Genomic DNA, 21,757 nt, shown 5'->3' on the forward strand with positions numbered 1-21,757 from the left:
AAACCTTCACAGACACATCTCCGTCTCTCAGGCGACAGGCTACACTAGGCTTTTAGCATTGTATGGGCTCCCAGAAATGCATGACAGATCTGCCCATCGTTAGAGTATCGCACATAGTTTCACATGTCATCTTTAGTATCTATGAACAAATAGTGTGTTTGAGTTTGCTTTGTACCATGCTTTCTTCAAGGGTTTTTCATGTGTTAATTCATTTGATCTTCATAGTATAGGCAGAAGCAAAGTAAAATACCACATTAAAAAGAAGAAAAGCCATACATGATCTTTTAGAAAGTAAAATGTTTTGTCTCAAATCATCTTGGCCTAATCAAAGATGAGGCCAAAAAACACACCACCCCACCATCTCTCAATCCCTGTTTCTTCTGTGTGCAGCTGGAATTTAGGCGGAAACGCCCTGTTAATACAAATACATTTCCATATCAGGAAGACAGAACTACTTGTCTATTTTGAGCTAGCTTTTCACACTTTATGGGCTCTAGAGGATCGAACATAAATCAGACTCTAAAAATGTCTATTTTTCGTTCTTTCCATATCAAAAACACTGAAAAAGAGCCGGTGTGGTGCCGCGTGCCAGCACTCTGGGAGGCTGCGGCTCAAGGATTCCAAGTCTGAGCCCAGGCCCTGTTGCTGGCTTCCTGCGAATGGTCAGGTACAATGCGTGGCACTCAGGAATAACTCCTCACACAGAATTATGCTCCTGAGCAAGAAGGACGAGGTCTCACAACAGGTGTACTGGCTTGTAGGTGCTCTCTGTAAATGTGATTAATCATTTTTTACAGTGAAATCAGGTTCACGTTCAGCAGCAGCAGCATAGCCAATCAGTCCCGTCCTCGAGCCTGCCGGCAGCCGGACACTCTGGGGATGACGTATCCACCGCTCCTCGGTGGTCTGAGCCCTTAACTGCTTCTCCGGACCACAAAGGAAGATGGGAAACGGGTGTACACGTCCGACCCGTTCCCTGCCCGAACAGCCGCTCCCGCCAGCTGGGCGGACTTTCTTCCGCACCTCTAAGCCTCGAAGGACTATTCTCTTCGCGGCGAGCCTGCAGGAGACTAAAGGAAAGAGAACCCGGTTCCAGCGCTCTCCGCCCGCGCCTTGCGCAGCTCTACCCTAGCACTCCATCGCCCACCCGCGTCGCCTTAGCAACGACGGCCAAGACGCTCACAGTCACAGAGCGTCCGCAGCGCCGGGAGAAGCCCCGCCCTACATGCACGCATGCGGCTTGCCCGGCCCGTCACTCACGCAGCCCGCCCAATGGCGGCGCAGGGCGGGGCCTGGGGCGCGTGCGCCAGTGCTTGTGGCGTCAGTGCGCCTGCTGTGTCCATGGAGAGAGGCTGAGGGGTCTGAGGTCCGGCCCGAGGGACCCCGGCGCCGGGACGGCGAAGATGTCGGCTTCCTTAGTCCGGGCCACCGTCCGGGCTGTGAGCAAGAGGAAACTGCAGCCCACCCGTGCCGCCCTCACGCTGGTGAGTGTACGCGGCGTACGACCGGGCCGTGACATTGGCCCACGTCCGCCCTCTGCGGGGGGAGGTCACGGCGACTGGAGCAGGCCGCAGGCACGTCCTAGCGCGGCTGCAGCCGCCGGCTCCCGCAGGGGCCCTAACGGCCCCCGTAAACGTGGTAAACAAGCCCCGGGCGGGGCTGCTGGGGTGGGCGCCCTGAACTACGTCTCCCGGCAGGCCATGCGCGCGGGGCGATCCCGGGGGAGAGGGGCGCCCTCAGATCTGGTGCGGCGCGCAGGGCCTCTTCCTCGGCTGCTTGTGGGGTCCCCGCGGCGCGGGCTTCTGCCGCCCACGGCCTCCGGCCTCGCATAGTCTCCGGGGCGAGGATGCCGTATGCGCGCTGCGCCGCAGTGCTTTCCGGGACAAGGTCAGGCGCAGAGGGCACCGGCACCCAGCCGGAGCAGGGGCTCCCTGCGCGATTCCTTTGGTGCTGAGCAGCCCTGGAGAGCGAACCCCCCTCGCGCTGAGCTGCGTGCTCGGCCCCCTTTCTCTTTTCTCTCTCTTTTTTTTAAACGCGGTCTTTAAATTACTAAGTTGATGCTGGCTGAGCTCGAACTCTCCTGCTTCAGCTTGTGCAGTGTTTTTTTAGACGAGAGAAAATCCGCATAATGTAAAATTAACCATTTTAAGGGTACAATTCAGTGCCATTTAGAAGATTCATAACGTGCAATTGTTATCTCTGTAGTTCCAACACATTTTTACCCAAATAAGCAACGTTGGTTAGTATCGATTTGGTATTCTCTCACACACCCAGCCTTGGTGCAGGCCGTCACGTAGGCACTGGGAAATCAGACGATTTAAGTTGAACCCCAGAGTCCGTTTCCTCTAATGCTATAGTAAGGCCGATTGCCAGAAAATTAGTTGAAGCAAAAAGGAAAATCCGGAGAGGGCAAGTGTGTTTTTAGAGTAGATGAATGTTTTTAGGCCCTTGAGGTTATTCTAATTATACATCCTACTTTTTGCTGTATTTTTCCTGTAGTGGAATGCCTGTTTTCGTACTCTATGGAATCTAGAATGTGTTTCATTTCAGTCTGAGAAAAAATTATTCCGAATTCAGAGTTCTTCCGTCGGTAATGAAAGAGCCAGGAAAGCTAGAGGACACAGCAACATTTTTTTTGCCCTTTCTTTTTCCTTCATCGTTTGGCTTGTTCGCTGTTCTTTCAGAACTTTTGCGTCACTCCTTTCCTCCCCGTGCCTGCTAGTTGAGCAGCATTTATCCAGACTTCCCGTATTTCAGGACAAGAAATCAGTGAGTTACACACTTCCCTCCCTCCGAGGGCACGGCTCTAGAGAAAGCCTATGTCGTTCTGAAGAGGAATAATAATACACACATCTCACACCCTAGGCCTGACCTCCCCTAGGCTTGTCTCCTCTGCTTGCTTGCATATTCTCTAGTAATTGTCAGTCATGAGGGCTCCTGCGCCTGGCGCTGTCATAGAAGTAACTCATTGTGCTTAGTGTTAAGGGTGACTTTAGAAGCTCTTGGAGTTTCTTAGGAGCTGGTTAAAAAAAAAAAAAGGCATGTTACTGCTACTTTTCCACATGGTCTGTGTTAGTGCACTAGCAGTTTATCCTAGCATCGGTATCCTCACCTCAAGACACTTGTATGGCATGTATTGCTGTTTGTGCTTACTTTTCAAATATTTCACAGTTTTAATCCCAACATGATAATATGGAGCACAAAAGCAGTGAATTTTTTTTTTTTTTTGTTTTTTTTTTTTTTTTTTTTGCGACAGGGTCTTGCTATGCAGTTCAGGGTGGCCTTGAGTTCACTTTGTAGCCCAGGGTGGTCTGGAACTGGCAACAATCCTCCTGCCTCAGCCTCCCGAGTGCTGGGATTACAGGTGTGCGACAACATACCCGGTTTAAAAGTAGTGATTTGATCAAAAGCTTAATGAGTGGAGACAGACAACAGCTAACAAAGGTAAAGATAATTCAGTAAAACCAGGAGGAAAGGCTGTTACTTGGCTATATAAATCTTTGACATCAGGAATTTGCCATGTTGCAGTATTTGAAAAGTGGTGTACTTGTGGAATGGACTAGAGGTCAGCAGGAGGCCAGGAAAATTAATGAAGGACATGAAAACATGATTGGATGTCATCAGCACCAGGTCATTTGCATTAACCAGTGTTAGTCCTGAAGGGATTGGTGGATTGTTGGAGGGAGGGAAAGGTTCAAGCTGGCAGAGGCTGCCTGTGAAACAGGGCTGGTTCCTTGATTGGATAATTAATGTTTCTGTGTCTTTTTTTTTTCATCCTTACCAGGCTGTGATTTAGATATTAAAGATTATATAATTTGCATAACTAGAAATTTTTTCAAAACTTACAATGAGTATGTCAGCATGAATAACCTTGGGCACCCACAGAAGCATCCTGGGAGGATGGATCCCCCTCACCACCACCCAGGACCTGACAGATGGAATCCAGTTGGTAGGAGCCAGAGTAAGATATGCTTAAAGAAAAACTCAAACACTACCCAGGTAGCAGATACCTTTCCTTCCTTGTCACTGTTGTAGAAAACAGAATTAGTTCAACTCTAACTTAGGGTTAGAGATGTCTCACTCTGTGTCCAAAGTTCTGTGAGACAATGATGTGCACAGTCAGTGTATTTTTGACATATGGAGAACAGTTGATTTCCTAGGGACAGATGGTGCCTTAGGGCTTAACTGTTTAGTGGAACCTGGTGAGAAAGGCTTGATGTTTAATAGGAAACCGTTAATTCATTGGGCTAGGACCAGAAGTTACTGGAACAGTAACCAAGAACTAACATTTGTACATGAAGGCACTTAGGAGCTACTGTTCTCCATTATGAGAGACACTGGGACTACGAACAGGGGGGAAGTGCAGAAGTAGGGTAAGTGCTTAGTACACACGAGGTTCAATCCCACCACAAAAAGGAAAAAGAAAACAGTGTATGTGGTCTGTATAACAAGAGAATGGCCAAACATGCTAGAGTAGATGTTGGTAAAATGGTATATACTCGTAAGTTTTGAAAAATTTTCTAGTTATGCAAATTGTATAATCTTTAATATCTAAATCACAGCCTGGTAAGAATAAAAAAAAGGACACAGAAACGTCAAACACCTAGAAGGTATTCTGTGGTGCATGTAGGTCTATTACCATGTGTCAAATGAGAAAACGTTAATTTTTTCATGGGGGCTACAGAATTCTTACTACCAGAGTTACAGACATTATGTATGCGTATTTACACAGGCACAGGAAGAGATCCAAGGAGAACACCATAGTGGCAGCCAGTGCTATTGACAGTGAGGTTACTGTAGCTTGTGCATTGTCCTTTACCCATTTTTTTTTTTTTTTTTGGTCAGGAGTCAAACTCAGGACCTTGTGCTTGCCAGGCAGGTGCTTATGCCACTGAGCTATATCCCCAGCCCTGTTCACCATCTTTTAAACATTGGAACATCAGATGTATATGTAGTTGTTGGCATGAAATCATAAAATCAACTTTGAGTTTTGTTTCAAAATGAAAATTGTCTGGGAAATAACTTAAGGAAATACAATACTGAGGATAAAGGTTCTCAAACAGAAACATTTGGAAAAGTAAAAATATGTTGCTAGGAACTGGTTATGTTTATCTAGAGTGCCTTTTCCTACAATTCTGAGATGAAAGCAGCCTGGAGATAATATTTTTAAGTGGATTTAGATAGAATAGGTTAAAAGCCATCATTAAATCTCAGTGGATTTCAAGAATTTCTTCAATTTTAATTCATAGGCCAAATCACCATGAATTATAGAGGCAAAGGCGAGGTGTGGTGGCACACACCTGTAATGTCAGCACTCTAGGGACATAGGCAGGAAGATTGTGGCAAGTGTGAGACCAGCCTGGGCTACAGTAGTGAGTTCAAGGGCCAGTCTGGACCCCATAGTGAGGCCTTGTCTCAAAAAAACAAAACAAGAATTACAGTCCTTAGTTGTGTATCAGTTTGTTGGGTGGGCTTCCCATTTGTCTTCCCTTTTAGAAGGCTGCCAGGCACTGTAGCTTGTTCATTGCAAGATTTTATGCTGTTTCCAGATTAATTTTACCTAAGCAAAAAGTTTCCAGATTATACATATAGGCCTAGATAGAGCCAAGTAGAGTCCTTAGTTTCTGCCTGGTCCTGACATGCAAAAAGTTCCTTTTATATCTAGAGTTTTAAGAAAAAAATCTCAGATGTTCCTTGTTCAGCCATTTTCACCAGTCTTGAAGATCAGATTAGTCATATCACAAATTATCAGAACTGTGACTTTCCCTTGGTTGAATACTCAGTTGGATTATCCATCCTTAGTAGCTGTCCTCCAGTGTAGTTGGTTTGCATGTGACACAGGAAAATTTTAAGATGCAATTTTTGTTCCTGTTATAACACTTTTGCACTGATTCTTATTTAATGTTACTTTTCCTTCCTGTGCTGTTCAGCATAAAATGTGAACATCAGCAACATTGTAATAAGTGGACCATTCTCCAGGACTAACTTAAACATTCACTATATTTCTAGATCATACTTCATATACTGTTTTGTAAAACCAAATTGTAACTTTGCCACGTGGAAGTAAAGACATTTGGGGCTGCATGCTGGCACCCACCTGGAACTCAGCACTTGGGGGCTAACAGGAGGATTTGCTGGTCTGAGCCCAGCCTGGGCAGTGTAGTGAGACAACACCTCAAAATGAAACAGAAACGGCAGGGACTTAGCTTAGCGCAAAGGCCCTGTGTTCAGTCCCCAGCGCCACAATCACCTGCACCCTGATGCGCCCTACCAACTGCACAGGTGTGCACGCCCCCACCCCACCCCCGCATCTGTTCCCATTAGCTCTCACAGGCACCTTCTGCACTTCTTTTTGTTTGTTTGGTTTTGTTTTTTTTTTTCCAGTACCGGGAATCGAACTCATGACCTTGCGCTTGCCAGGCAGGCGCTGTGCCGCTGAGCTAAATCCCCAGCCCCTACCTTCTGCACTTCTGACTTGCTACCTTCAGCCAGGGTTGTGCAACTAATTTCAATTCCCCATATTTTGCCATGCCCCTTTTTTAAATTTATTGAAAATTTTTGTTTGATAGTAGATTAATTTATTTAGCATCCATATAGGAAATGTGCCCATGAAAATGTACAGATGGAAGAGAGCTAGCCTTTGGTAGCAATCATTTAGAAGTGTAAGTAAGCACTGAGAAACATTTCAGTAACTATTTTAGGTTGAGACTCTGTGATCTCAAAACAAAACACATAATTTTGCTCCTGCATTTCCTTCCTCTGCCTCCTGCATACTGTTCCATGTTTTCCTGCAGCTCATCTCATCTGATAGAGCTGTGGGAAAAGGCCTTCAGAGACCACTTGGCAGTGGTGGAGTTTTCTTTTTTTTTTTTTTTAACATCGACATAATAAGAAACATATTTACAAAGGTACCATATATTAATAACTAAACAAGTTTCACTAAATAACATCCATTTTTATTAAGTGCAGTGCATTGTTTTCTTTTTTCACTTTTCTCCCCCCTCCCCCGCCCTTTTCACTACTGGGGAGTGAATCCATTGCCTGCGTATGATTTTGAGACAGGCTATCATGAAATTCCCCAGGCTGGCCTCAAACTTGCAGTTCTCCTGTCTCAGCCTCCTGAGTAGCTGTGATTACAACATGTACCCAACCAGTTCTTACATTTTTTAAAAACACTGATCTCAGCCTTCCATGGTTTCATACCCTTCTAATTTTTTTTTTTCCTTTTTTTTTTTTTGTTCTTCTCCGGTGCCAGGAATCGAACTCACGACCTTGTGCTTGCCAGGCAGGCCCTGTGCTGCTGAGCTAAACCCCCAGCCCCAACCCTTTTAATATAAGTCCAGTATTGTCACCATCTGACTGAGCATCCTCTGAGGTTGTCCCCTGTGCTGCTTCCTCAGCACAGACCTGATTTCTGGATGCAGTTCACTATTGTGGCATAGGTCAGGATACCCAGACTCTGAGATTTCACAAGCCAGTGAAGTGTCGGCACAAAAACTGGAGGGCCGTCCCACTGTTGGCAGCTGGAGGAGCTAATAAAACAGGAAGTAGGAAGACCTTCTTCTCTTCACTACAGTACACTCACCATAGTAATGAGAACTGCTCTTTTGAGCTCCTTGTTCCTGACAAAAGGAACAGAACCCCTCTCATGAATTTCAGTGTCTTGCCCTCACAAGAATCCCAAGGAGGAGGGGGTGCTTTAATCCGCACTTCACAGTAAGGGACTGGAAGTCAGATAAGCTGCTTGACTAGATTGTGGGGGGCCCACCTAGGAAGTGGACTAGAAAGGCCCCCCCAGACACACTGTTCAAAGTACTCCCCTTCCCAAGAAGATGCATTTGGTAACATGACCTGCACATGCTGGACTAGGTTAGACCACATTTCTTATTTCTCACTGAATTGTTTACTTCTGTCTTGAGCGCTTGAGCTGTTCGTTCAGTCCACACTGAACATCGGTATGAGCCTTTGGTGAGACTGGTATGAGAAGCACACCCTGGGTGGTTTTATGTGTGCATTTTGATGAATTTGAAATAGATTATGAGGAAGGGAGAAAAATAATGGGAATAATATCAGCAGGAAAAACACCAAAAGGTTGGCTTTTCTGGTGACATGCTCGCTTCATTGGTTGGCTGTTTGGAGGTCTCTGGGTGTCTGGGAATGTGCTTGTTGCTGGCCGTGTAGCAGGTGCACAAAACAGATACTACCCCCAGAAGTTACATTTGTGATGCATATTAGTCAGTGCTTACAAGAGCTTACAGGGCTAGGGCAAGGCTCCTCAGAAGACTCCACATGCTCTGAGTCAGAGTTAATGTAGGACAGAGAAAGTACAAGATTGGGCTCACAGTGGCTGCCTATAATCAAATGTAGAAGAGTGCAGAAAGTGTGTGTGGCTGCTGAAGGCCAGGCTTCATCCAGATCCTTGATGGAAGCCCGAGGGTCTGCGCCAAGAAGTGGAAGGATCTAGCTCAAGAGTCTGTGCCAGCAGGGGGCAAGTCTGGTGCTGTGAGCTGAAGAAGCAGAGATACCATCCAAAGCAAAGGAAAAGAGCAGAGCTCCTCCGAAGAAAACACACTGAAATCCTTCCCTCCCATTCTCCTTTTGATATTACGCCGTTGCCACAACAGTTCTCCTCAAAACAGGTCTTCCATGCCTGAAACCAGGTTGACTCCATTCAGCTGGCCTTTCCCACTCGAGTTGACAGTTAGCCACCACATGACGTAAGTAGATTGACAGAGAACTGCCCTCACTGTGGAGCAAGACTCAGAGAATGTTTGCTAGCAAATATTGTGACAAAGAGTGCTTTTAGTTGAGTTCACGTTATTTGTGAACAAAATGCACCAAGGTGTCCTGGTATGAACAGAACATAAGTTTGACACATAAATTTGCTAAAGACAGAGTGAATACTCTTACAGACTGGTAAACTTGTGGCTTTAAGTTCAAATTGTGTTCCTGTAAAAACAATAGCATTTTCTTTTTTCAGACACCTTCTGCTGTAAACAAGATAAAACAACTTCTTAAAGATAAGCCTGAGCATGTAAGTAAAGCCTCTCAAATATTCAGTAAAAAAAAAGGTTGTGTTGTGATAAACAGTATGTTTTAATTAATTAGGGATTTATTTTTTTTTTTGCTTTTGAGGTGCTCGAGGGTCAAACCAGGGCTACAGGCCAGCGCTTCACCATTGAGATATACCTGCAACCCCTCTCATAATTCTTAAAATTCAAATAATAAAAAGGGATTGGAGTGTTCAATGAAAAAGAAGTTACTGTCAGTCCAGGCTCCTCCTTTTCATGTGTGTTTCAAGAAGCAACTTTTAAGTGTCTTTCCAGAGATAAGTCTGTGCATGCCCCGTGGTGAGACTGAGATTTCTCAGCCTCCACATTGCTGTGGTTTTAGTATGGATCCGAAGATGCTTGGCAGCACCTCGGCCCTCTACTCCCAGGTGCAAAGGGCATCCTCTCTCTTTAGAAGCGGTGACAAGCAAAATCTCCCCGAAGGGAACACCTGCTTAGATGGTGCTTGTTTCTCTTTGTGTGTTTGTCTCTTCCTGTATAGATAAGCGTGTACTGTACACGCTCTGGTTACACTGTACTTCTTGCCTTGATCAGCCTGAAGATCTTTTGGCCTCCTCCTCCATTGCTGCATGTGTAGCACATACCATTGAATAGGTTTGAGTCTTAAACAGCCTCTCGTGGTAAAGGCCATTGGAGTTGTTTCCTTTCATTGCTTCCATAAGCATTCAGCGGCTCTTGGTGTAGTGTGCCAGGTCCTTGGGTGGCGATCTATGGCACACATGCCGCTGCAGGCACACAGAACCCTATATTGGCACTCAAGCCAAGTATATGAGTTTTTTCCTAAACTAAAACCTCAGTATTCAGGTTTAGTTGCAATGTTAGCACTTTGTGATAAATAAGTGGGTTTGGGGTTGCAGTTTGGGCACTCAGTCTCCAAAAGGTTCACCATCACTGTTCTGGACATAAAAGCATGACTTAATATACCTGTGTAAAATGTGTTCCTGGATGTAGAATTGTTGAGTTAGGCTATGTGCATCATCTTAATCATAGTACATTGTTAATACTTGATAGAGTACTGTAAATCATTTCGAATAGTGACTTGTCAATAATTAAGTTGGGTGTGGTGGTACACACCTGTAATCTCAGCACTCAGGAGTCTATGGCAGGAGGATCATGAGTTATCAGCCAGCCTGGGCTACATAGCAAGTTCAAGGCCAGCTTGGACTATATAGTGAGACCTTATTTCCAAAAAAGGAAAAAAAGCTAATAATTAGACTATAGAAAGAATAACAACAACAAAAAGACCACAGTGTTTCCTGTGTTCCACTTGTACAATCACCGTGACAACATAATGGGAGGACTCAGACCGCCTTCCTAAAAAATTACAAAACATAATAGATGTCAGTATTCCAACGCAAGTCAGACGGGCTGATGACATAGAGTGTAAAGTGACCAAATGAAACAGGAAGTGACTTTGTAGATTTGAAGGATGTTTGTCCATACTGATGTAAAAAAGTGTGATTTATAGCATGAGCAATCTCTTCCAAATTCCAGTTACCTAAAACTGTATTTTTATTTTTCCCTGCAGTACTGGGGATTGAACCCACAGCCTTTGCACTTAACTACATCTCCAGCCCTTTTTCATTTTGAGACAGGGACTCACTAAGTTGCTCAGGCTGTGCTTGAATTTGTAGTCTTCCTGCCTCAGCTTCCCAGAGTGCTGGGTCTACAGGCATGCCCCATCATGCCCAGCTCAGGTACTTTTTAAATGTCTATATTCCATTCTTAATATTTGGCCTTCTGCTTGCTTTGAGTCTTCTTCCTGTTTACAAAGATAAAAACTAAATGAAACAAGTACTTATGACATGTGGTCCAGGAATTTGTCCAAGCAATTTACCATTCTGAGCATGTGAAATTCTCTCACATGTCCTGAAGTTGGTACTCTGAAGGTGAATAAAATTGGCCACTTCATGATTGCTTGTTCACACATTGCTGCTTTTCAGAGAATCGGTGTCTGTTGGTGAAGTCATGGGTAAGATTGTAATACTTTGACTGCATACTTAAGTGGAGAAGTAAGCTCCAGTAGATATTGTTAGAAGATTTCATTAAGGTAGACACTGATTTTGGAGGAGGTTTGTTTTGGGTTGTTTTGTTCTCTGCAGTTTTTTAGCAGTACAGGGGTAGGAACCCAGGACTTTACATTGAGCTATGTCACTAGCCCTTTTTTAATTTTTTATTTTGAGACATGGTTTTGCTAAGTTGCTCAAGCGAGGCTCAAACTTGAAATCCTCTGGCTTCAGCCTCCCATAGTATGAGGACTACAGGAAAGCACTACTGTGCCCAGCTAGGTACTGACCACTTTTTAAACTTATCATCATTTTTTGGTGGTGCTGGGGATTAAGTCCAGGTCATTGAGCATGCTATTCACTACCACTGAGCTGCACCTAGAACTGACTCTGTAAACTTCTCACATTCTGTTGGCTGCAGGCTTTTTGTTCACATATTTAAGAATGTTTGGGGGTCTGCTTTAGAATGAAGGCTCCCGTATAGAGAGATGTTCTTGCTAGAGGGTAGCACCTGACCTTTGGGGAACCCTAACCAAGGAAACAGCAAGAGAACACCTTAAAATGAACTGAACTAGAAACATTTCTTAGAAAGTGCAGTTTTGAAGAAGGCATCTCTATTACCAGGTTTCTTTTTTTAAAAAGTGATTTTACTAAAACTCTTCCCTTCTTAAAAAATATTTCCAGCCTAGGTGTTTAATAGTAAGGGTTAAGTAATTAACTTCAGGGGAGTGTAGCTTGGTAGTGAAGCAATTTGCCTGGCTCGAGTGAGTCCCCAGTTCAGTCCCCAGCACAGCACAAACACAGAAGTAATTATTGTGCACTGGTACAGTGGGATATTATGTGGGTATTACTTACAAATGGTAATTAAGAAAGTTAATTCCATGGGAATATAATGTTGGGTGCATAAACAAAATCAAGAGTAAAGTTTTTATGTCTAGGTATAATAAAAGCTGTGTTCTTGTTATATGTTTAACTAGAACTGGAAGAAACTAGGGAAAAACAACTGTTTTGATTGTAGGGTTCTTTGTATTGTTTGTATGTAGCTGGGAGTTATTTGTTCAGTTGGTTTTTGGATCCTTGCTAGTGTTATGATTATCCAGTAGGTAAATTTTTAAAATGTTACCTATTCCATTTAAATTACTTACAGGGCCATTTTGTAACCAGAAGTCCAATATTTGCATTTTAGTTTAGGAGAAAATGAACAGTAATAGCCAAGTTTTTAGTTAGTATAATTGTTTATTTCATTCTACATTAAGCTAAGTTTGTATTTTCAATTTTTTAGGTAGGTTTGAAAGTTGGGGTCCGAACCAGGGGCTGTAATGGCCTTTCCTACACACTAGAATACACAAAGACAAAAGGAGATTCTGATGAAGAAGTTGTTCAGGACGGTGAGTGTTTGACACATTTTCCTGGACCTTTTTTTTTTCTTAAAATCTTTAGCCTGCGTGGTGTGGTGAGTAAGATTCACAGCAGGAATCACGGGAAATGTGCCAGGTGAGAGGTACAGCCTGACAGACCCCAGATGCCTTCTGATCAGCACACAGCAGCGAGTGGAGACGAGACCTGTCACCCCTCTTCCGGATGAAGAGACCAAGGCACACAGTCTGTGGCCTAGTGAAATTTAAAGCCAATCAGTTCTGTCCTGAGGCTGTGCTCTTAGTAACTAAGTAAGAGATTGCTGGGTAAAATTTTGTTTGTTTTAACTCTGAAAGCTCATCACTGTGTCCAGAAGGATTTTAGGATCTTACAACTTCAAAGTGAACCAACCAGCCATTTTTGTGTGTATGTCAAATAATGTCAGTTCATGGTTTTGAAGAATTTCTCCATCTGGATTTTTATTAAAATTTTCAGCTTTTTCATGATTATATTTGACAGCAACCCTGTTCCAACCCAATGGTGTGATGGAAACCTGTTTAAAACAAGATAAATAGTACTATAACATGGAGAGCCCACGTGTTCGTGGGTGTGTGGTGATAGTTGCATGCCTGGAGCATCCCTAGCCAGGTTGCAGCCATGCCTGTGTGGGAGAGTAAGGCATGGAATCAGAAGCCTGCTTTCATCTTACTAAACCAGAGTCACTAGCCAATAAAGACCATGCTTTTTAGATTTTTTTTAAAAATGTTTTTAAGATCAACTCAAAATGTCATAAACCTTAATATTTTCATCTTACAGAAGACCTGTAATTATGTGTAATTCATGTTGTGTAATGACTCAATTGCTTATAAGGCGGACAGCTTTTTTAACCTGATTATATGTGCCAAGATGTCAACTTCTACCTACATAATTAGGGAATATTATTCTTTTTTCAACCCATAACCAGAACAGAACTATGATACTATTAAAATAGTCTTATTAAGACAATCCTTTGCATATTTTTAGGGTTGGCAATGTGTTGATGGAGTGTATAGTAGATAAGATAGCATTGCAAGGTTTCCATGAGTATTACTGACTCCGTCTTCACAAAACTTTGTATGGGGCTGGAGTTCAGGAGAAGAGTGCTTTTCTAGCATGCATGAGGCCCTGGGTTTGATCCCCAGCGCCACAAAGACAGACAGTACTATCACTGAAAATACACATATTTGTTCATGTTACAAATTGAAAAAAATAAATGAGTACAACCAAAGGCAAATTGTAATTTTGCACAGAGTTGTCATGAAGTTCACTTGTATAAAACAGTCTGACCTAATTAGTTTCAACAGAGAGTGGGGAAACAGTGCTTACCCCTTGCGAGGGGATCGTGAAACCCCTTGAGAAGCTTCCTGTTGGGTGGGTGCTATTTAAGGTTCCCTTGTGCTGTGAATCAGCAGGTTCCATGGGCTGCAGGCTTTGTATGACACGTGTTTTCTTTCCTCAAGGAGTCAGAGTATTCATCGAAAAGAAAGCACAGCTGACACTTCTAGGAACAGAAATGGACTATGTTGAAGACAAATTGTCCAGTGAGTTTGTCTTCAATAACCCAAATATCAAAGGAACTTGTGGCTGTGGAGAAAGCTTTAATATTTGAAATCTCAGGACTCTTCTGGCTGTGGAATCCAGGGAAGCTTCCAGGAGCCTTGGAGCTTGCTGAAGAAATCATGTGACTGTCAGTGCTTAAGGCTTACAGTGTGTGGCCACCAGGTGGGGAAATAAAGTGATGCATTTTGAAAATGAAGCCAGTGTGTTAGATTCCAGGAGAAATGATGCTTGTATATTCCATGCGGGGGCAGAAAATGAGAAGCCATTATCCTCTTTGGATCCCTCACTATTCTGTAAAGAAGACAAAGTCTGCCTTGCAATTAACTCTTGCATACTTGCTTAGAACGAGTTTCATGAAAATTGCCTTCCTGGGAGGAGTTGAAGTGGGTAAATTGGTGTCTGCTGATTAGCTCGCTGTTGGCTCGCCTGGCATCTCCCTCAGCATTTTCCAACCAGACTGATGGCTTCTAAAATTCGGAAGCTACAAGTCCTGCCTGCTGATGGTAACTTGGTGGCATGTTGTTTTTCTGCCCAAACTTGGCATAGCCTCTTCCTCTTTCTTGAGATAGGCTGGCCTTGCACTCCTGCCTCAGCCTCCTGCATCACGGATCAATTACAGGTGTGCACCACTATACCTGCTTTGCCATGGGCTTTGTATATTTTTTTCAAAATGTCATTGTCAAATGCCTCATTTGCATTCCTTTGCACTGAACTGCAGAGCAGTTCTGAGAGGTGGCATCAAGATGAGAAAGACTTCCTCGCTTTATTTTTAACCTATTTCTTTTGCTTCCTCAAAGATAGAACCTCAGGCTGACTCAGAGACCTTCCTGTTAGCTGGAGGGTTTCTTAAATCTGTGTAGCCCACCACCCACCTCAGCTCCATGTGCATAAGACACAACTCCAGGGAAACCTAAGGCTTGTGTCTACACCATGCTCACCAGAGGAGAGTTGGCTCTGTGCCCAGGTCCCCCATCCACACAGGCGACACCTATGTCCATCCAGCCAACAAAGCTAAATGTGGTCTGGCTTCTTCACCTGGTCAGCATTTGGATAGTTTCTGTGTAATTTAATGAAGATCATACAGTTTTATCTTGAGAGGGAAAATCTTATTTCAAAAACCTTTTATATGAATTTCCTTCATATTTCTTCAGGCGCTTTGAAGCAGTGGTTGATATTAACAGAGAAAGTGTGGTATCAGCTGAGAATGCCTTCTTCAGAGTGTATAATAATTGTGAAGCCAAAAAGGGGCTCTTTTAATTCCCAGTATGTGTAAACTTCTGGTTTCTAAGTCCAATGTTGTGAACAACATTTTAACCTAATACTCTTTATAACCAGCTTTTCTTTTAAAAGCCCCTTGGTGTCACTTACTTTATGGGTTTTGCTGGGTTTGACATAGTAAGTACTCTGAGATGACATACATGCTTTTTTTGAAAGCTGATTGTCATGAGTTACCGTAGTGAGTTCGTTCCTCCTGTTTACTAAAGTACCTGCACAAAATGCACCAAAACCTGGAGCAGTACTTTCATGTAAATGTTCATGAGTTTGTTATCGGTAATATAATTGTTGATCCACTCATACTTTGTGCAATAATGTATATGAAGATTGAGTTATCAATTAAAAACTTCGGCCTCTTTGTGGTCCTAAAAATGCCTCTTCTTGTTTGGGGGAGTAGCCACTAACTTTGCTGATGAATAATTGCTGCTTTTTCTGCTCGGTTTCCACACAACCTGTTGAGACTTATCTGAGGCTGCTCTCACCTCCCTGGGTGTACTTCCTCCCCTCTCATCCTAACACCCTTCTGGGGTGCTTCTTCCTGCCCCCTCCCCTACCCTGACATTGCTTTCTTATCCCCTGGAGAGAACAGGACCCCACCAGGATGCTTCCTGTTCACTTCCCCAGCAGAAGTTCTTAGCTTGCTTCAGACATAGCAGTGAGCGCCAGGTCTCCACTCTTTCTGAGGGTTGCAGATAATCAAAGCCTGCCCCAACCTTGAGATCTGAGAGTTGACGCCTGAGATGACTCCAAGTGGTAAGTGTAGTGCGTGTCAGGAACTGTTCAACATGATCCCCAGGACAGCTAGCAGGCAGGTCTGACTACTGTCTTTTTCATGTGAAATTCTAAAGCACATGAGTGAAATACTTGACCTAAGTCACATTGTAAGCAGCCAGGTCTGCATAAATACCCTGCCTTTGGGGTTCCACTTTTACCTTGAGATACAAATGGGGAGTTGGTGCACCTGTAGTGCCATATTCTAGAGGTCATGACCCATGAACAGGGCTTGAAAGGTGAAATTTGTGGGGAAGGGAAGAGAATGAACGAAACTAAGCTAAACACAGAAGAACAAGGCACACGAACAGGCAGCCGGTGAGGAGGGAGTGGGAGAGAAAGCTGGGGAGCCCCAGGTCTGCGTTGCTCTGTGGGTGTTTACATCAGAGGCAGTTCACCAGTGTCGAGCTGGCAGCACGGAGTGGGCTGGAGAGAGGAGGGCCTATTCTTCGATAGCCCAGGTGGATGTCTTTTCTTCCCTCCCTAGGAATTCCAAACTTTTCATTAGAAAGTTCTTAGATATTGTTCTCCAGGATTCCCTGTCTGCTGGAGATTGACCCCATGACCTCAGGGCATGCTGAGTGCAGTGTTCCTAGCCGGATTCCAGATTTTAAAGTTGTTCCCAAACTCTAAGGTATAACTCAATCTTGGAGATCCTGCTTAAAAGCAGATTCTGATAGCCAGAGTCTGGGTGGGACCCAAGATTCTGGGTTAGCAAAGGCCCAAGTGAAACTACCACTGTTGCTCCACAGACTGCCTTTGCATAGCAGGGTTTTAAAATATTTTCTCTCCAGAAGAACCTGGTTGTAGTAAATGATCATTTGTACCCATATTTGTTTTTACTAAGACTCACCATGATGGCCAGGGTGTTTTGTTTTCTTCTTTTTTTGTTTATGGTACTGAAAATTGAACTCAGAGCCTTCACACTGAGCTGCATCATCTGATCTCTTTTTTTAGAGAGACAGGATCTCACTAAGTTGCTAAGTTGCCCAGACTGGGCTTGAACTTGTGGCCCTTTTGCCTCTGCCTCCCAGAGTGCTAGGATTACAGGTGTGTGCCACCAGGCCTGGCGTATTCAGGCTTTCTGATCACATGAGACAGATGCCTTTGTTGCCACTATGAGATGACATAACTCCAGGGCAGGACAGTCTGATTTGCTCTTGTAAGTGCTGTCTACGTAGAACATCCCTTGTCTCAGTGCTGAGAACCAGAAGTGCTTCAGATTGTTCATACTTTTGGAGTATTACAGATGTGTCATAGCTAGTTGCCTTTTTGCTTGTAGTACTTGGGACTAAACCCAGGGCCTCGTGTGCTAGGCCAGGACTCTACCACTGAGCTACGTGCCCAACCCTTTTGATTTTGAGATAAGGTCTTGATAAGTTGCCCAGGTTCACCTTCAGCTTAGGATCCTCCTGCCCAGCTGTCTGGGTAGTAGGGATTACAGGTGTGTGCCACTGGGCCCAGCTAATGAGCTGTGTGTGGATGGGACCTGGTCCTGAACACGAAATCTGTCCATGATCTGCTGCCTCCTGGTGCCCGTACCTTGCAGTGCGTTTGATAAAATATTTTTAGAGCACTGCATTGACTGCAGCCTATTACAAGAAGTATAGGGTTTCCCCTTGTGGTATCATGTTAGCACTCCAGAAGCTTTGGATTTTTTAGCATTTTGGATTTCTGAATTTTAGATTACAGGTATTCAACTTTCATATGATTTCCTGTGGGTATTTGAAATACTGAAAATATCTCAGGGCCTTTTTTTCTTTCCTTTGTAGCCAGCTTTCATAAAAGCCTAAGGTTTAGCTTAAGGTTTTTGTACAGTCTCCCCATATAAAAAGACACCCTTTGACCTCTCGGGAAGACAGAAGTTAGGGTCTCCCGTTAGTGCTTAATAAAGGCAGCACACAATCTTGCCTTTCTCAGGAGATAGGTTGTTTCTTTTCTTTCCTTTTTAAATTGTAGTTGTGATTTGAAAAACACAAAATTTACCATTTTATCCTTTTTATTTTATAGTTCATTAAGTACGTTCACTCTGTCATGCAACTATCGCTGTACCATGCACTACTAAGACTTCCATCTTCCTGAACTCTAGAAATCTCTCATCCTATTCGACATTAACCCTCTGCTCTCTCCAGCCCCGGCAACCCCATCCTACTTCCTGTCTCTAGGACTGTTCCATACTCCTCACAGAAGTGGAATATTACCATGTTTGTCCTGTTGTGTGAAGTTAGGAGATTATATTACTAATCTTCTGTTTGTCAGCACAAGCTGTGGCCTGTGTATTGTCCCATGATGGCTGCTGTTCTTTACACCTTGCTGCTAGAGTCCTGAATTACTCAGCTGGGAAACCCCCTCGATGACGTAGGTGGCTGGGGTGAGTGCGTTTCTAAGGGAAGCATTAGTGGGCTGCACATGCGCTGGCCTTGCTGAAGGGCTTCCTGAGGACTGAGCCAGCCCCATTATCAAATAGAGTGAAATAAGTTGCATCTGGGAAGCTCCCCTCACTCCTGTCAGAAAATTAAGTCCCCTGACCATTGACACCGTAGCAGACCTTCTCTTGTTTTTTTTTTCCCAATATTCAATCCATTAGGGGCTGGGGATTTAGCTCAGCGGCAAAAGCGCCTGCCTGGCAAGCGCAAGGTCGTGAGTTCAGTTCCTGGTACCGGAGAAAAACCGAAAAACCAATATTCAATCCATTATTCACTCCTCACATCTATGAGTAAAAACTTACTCTGTGCAGAGCAACAATTATAGAACTTTCCAAGGCCCAGGGGATTCCAGAGTTGGCAAAACCTCAGAGGCTCCTGGTTTTATACATATAATTTGCTAAAAATGAGTAAAATGTGTGGAAGATTTCAGGCGGAGGTGGCATAACAATGCAGATGCAGCAGTCCTGCCTGGTGGGTGCCAAACCCCAGGCCCCTAATGGAGCCTGGGTGATCGCATCAGCATCTCCAGAGAGATTCACGGAGCTCAAGGCAGGGGCACACATCTCACAGTGCCTGCCAGCTGGAAGAGATGCCATTCTTTGGGACTTCATTTTCTAAGGCAAGTTTTTCAGAGCAGAGAAGGGTAACGTTTAAAGTAACAGCATTGTCATTTTACATAGGGGAAAGCCCAAGTTATTTTAGATATTTATGCTTCTTTACTCTCAGCAAGGCAACCTTTTCTGTGTCTAAAACCAAGAAATAGTATAAATTCACACCACAGTTATCGAAAACAGTAAAACAATGTCAGATCTGTATTTTTAAAGTAAATAAATAAACTTGCAGTTAAAGAAGCAAAACATCACTCTGAAAGCTGCTCCTGTTTCACTACACACATCTACAGTCACTTGCATTCCTTATTATCACCACTGAAATGCCCCAGTGCTCCCAAGGAGAAAGTGAGCCTCAGCCTGGCCTGCCCCAGAGAGTCCGTGTGCATGTCCTTGTCCCCACAGAATTATTAGCAGTGCTTGCCTTCACTCTCAGAAGGGGCCATGTTTAGCTGATAAATTATATGGTGACTCATCATATATTACATCAGTCTAAAGACATATCTAAGGTTTTCTATATTACTGAACTGTTTAAAAAGTTTTATTGAGCTGCGCAGGCGGCCGGGAGGCGGGCCCCTGGCGCCCAGGAAGCCACAAGGTTGAGAACTGTCATGGCACAGAGAAGCAATGACACAATTGGCCCGCCATGCGCCATCTGCAGAGGCCCACCCATGGACGTACGTGAATCATTCCAACACGGAGAAACCCCTGGGAATACATGCTACACAATAGGTCACTCTTGCCCCTACCATTGAGAACCAGAAAGGTCCAGAGTCAGTGGAGGAGCAGCTGCTGAACAAGGACTCCGAGAACATGAGAATACCGACTATGCCTGAAAACTCAGAGGTCTAGTTGACCAGGGTCACAAGAGCCATTTGGAAGCTGGAAACCTGGAGAACCTTGCACAATACCTGGGGAGACCCCCTGGAAGCCATTCTTCCCCTGACAGTACAGGCTGCAGTGGAGGAGCACGTGGAGCTCCAGAGAGGTCTGCACTGAGATTCCTGCTGCCTGTGCTGACGGTCGGGGAGAGGACACTAAGGGGTTGTGGGGTCCCAATGGGATGGGAGGCTGGAGAGAAAAAGCTACAAAAAATGGCTTTTGCCCCAGATGGCTCACTTGAGGTGTTAGTAATAATTGCCTCCTCAGTATTCTATAGCCATGACGAGGAGGAGGCCAAAGAGAGAAAACACAGAGACCAAGAAAAAGCAGCTGCTTTTGCTGTAGCACTAAGAGAAACAGACCCTAAGTCTAATTCTCAGGGACCCAAGAAGAACTCAACAACTACATTCATCTGCTACCACTGTTAAAAGCCAGGCCAAGAGGAACTGCCCTAAGAAGCCCCCTGGGCCATGCCCTGAATGCAAAGGAGACCACTGGAGATCGGTCTGCCCTCTGAAGCGGAGGCCCCAGAGCTCAGACCCATCCTACCAGTTAGTCCAACAGGAATGAGGGGACTTGGGGCATATTCTGCCTTCTCCCTCTGGCCAGACTGTCATCTCCATGGAGGAGCCCCGGGTAATCATGACTATAGAGGAAAAAGAAAACATCCTGTTGCTAGACACAGGTGCAAGTCTCTCAGTCCTTTTCAATCCTGGCCTTCCAGCCATCATACCTCAGTGAAAGGAGTCACTGGTGAGGAGGTAATACGCTACTTTTGACAACCCTTAGGCTGTAACTACTTGTTAGATCTTTCTTGCATATCTCTGTCTTCCTGAGAAACTTTGAAGATTCCACCATGTATTACAGCAGCCATTGATATTTTCCTACTAATCTGTCCATAATTCTGTAATGTTTGTATTGTTCCTATGCTATTTCATAAATGTCTGTATGTTTATTACTATGTGTTTCCTACAATAATCATTGAGAATAGTCAATGATTATTCAACAGGTCACTCATGTATAGCTCTATATATTTTCTTTAGAAGCCACTTTGAAGATACCAAAGTATAGTACAACAACTATTGATAATCTCCTACCACTTTTGTCTGTAACTCTCTATTATTTGTCTGTTTTCCTGAGAAACTATCTTGTAGATAACAATATGTAAAACAGCAACCTTTGATAATTTCCTACCACTTTGTCTGTAATTTGGTAAGCCCCCCCATTACTATGTTATCCTTCTTTTACTCTTTAAAATTAAAAAAAGTTTTATTTATTGGTTTACTCATATTTGTAGAAGCACTATTCACAATAGCCAAAAGGTCAAAGCAATCCAAATGTCCATCAAAGTGTTGTGGATTTTTTTTTTTAATACCGGGAATCAAACTCAGGACCTTGTGCTTGCCAGGCAGGCACTTGTGCCACTGCGCTATGTCCCTGGCCCCTCTTGTAGAATTTTTAAAGTCAAAATGGATTAAAGATTTAAAACACTAAATTACTGGAAATCTTGAAGATATATGTGCACCCTTGTTTATAGCAGTGCAATTTGTAATAGCTAAATCTTGGAAATAGCCCAGATGCCCTTCAACTGATGAATGGATAAAAAAGGTGTGGTATTTTTATACACAAGTTGTATAATTACATTACTTCACAAATGGAGTATTAGCCATAAAGAAGGACAAACTTGAGATTTTTATAGGTAAATGGATGCAACTTGAGATTATACTTATAAGTGAAATAAATCAGACTCATGTATAAACATT

The 21,757-nt window shown here is 43.8% G+C and overlaps 1 protein-coding gene across 1 annotated transcript; it reads left to right on the forward strand.

The window, feature by feature from the left end:
• Positions 1–1,307: 1,307 nt before the first annotated feature.
• Positions 1,308–15,679, forward strand: Isca1 (iron-sulfur cluster assembly 1). The gene is made up of 4 exons (XM_005387916.2): positions 1,308–1,484; positions 8,981–9,034; positions 12,360–12,465; positions 13,933–15,679. Exons 1-4 carry the CDS (start codon positions 1,404–1,406, stop codon positions 14,079–14,081), a joined length of 390 nt encoding a protein of 129 aa, XP_005387973.1. The 5' UTR covers positions 1,308–1,403; the 3' UTR covers positions 14,082–15,679.
• Positions 15,680–21,757: the final 6,078 nt, after the last annotated feature.

This window comes from Chinchilla lanigera, unplaced genomic scaffold (assembly GCF_000276665.1).
Source record: "Chinchilla lanigera isolate Chin_1 unplaced genomic scaffold, ChiLan1.0 scaffold00031, whole genome shotgun sequence".
Taxonomy (NCBI): Eukaryota; Metazoa; Chordata; class Mammalia; order Rodentia; family Chinchillidae; genus Chinchilla; species Chinchilla lanigera.

What these genes read in the sequence shown, in the direction of transcription:
- Isca1 (XM_005387916.2), top strand. Translation starts at nt 1,404, where the DNA reads ATGTCGGCTTCCTTAGTCCGGGCCACCGTCCGGGCTGTGAGCAAGAGG. An exon ending in CCCGTGCCGCCCTCACGCTG is followed by an intron (nt 1,485 to 8,980) that starts GTGAGTGTACGC and finishes TTCTTTTTTCAG; the next exon opens with ACACCTTCTGCTGTAAACAA. An exon ending in TTAAAGATAAGCCTGAGCAT is followed by an intron (nt 9,035 to 12,359) that starts GTAAGTAAAGCC and finishes TCAATTTTTTAG; the next exon opens with GTAGGTTTGAAAGTTGGGGT.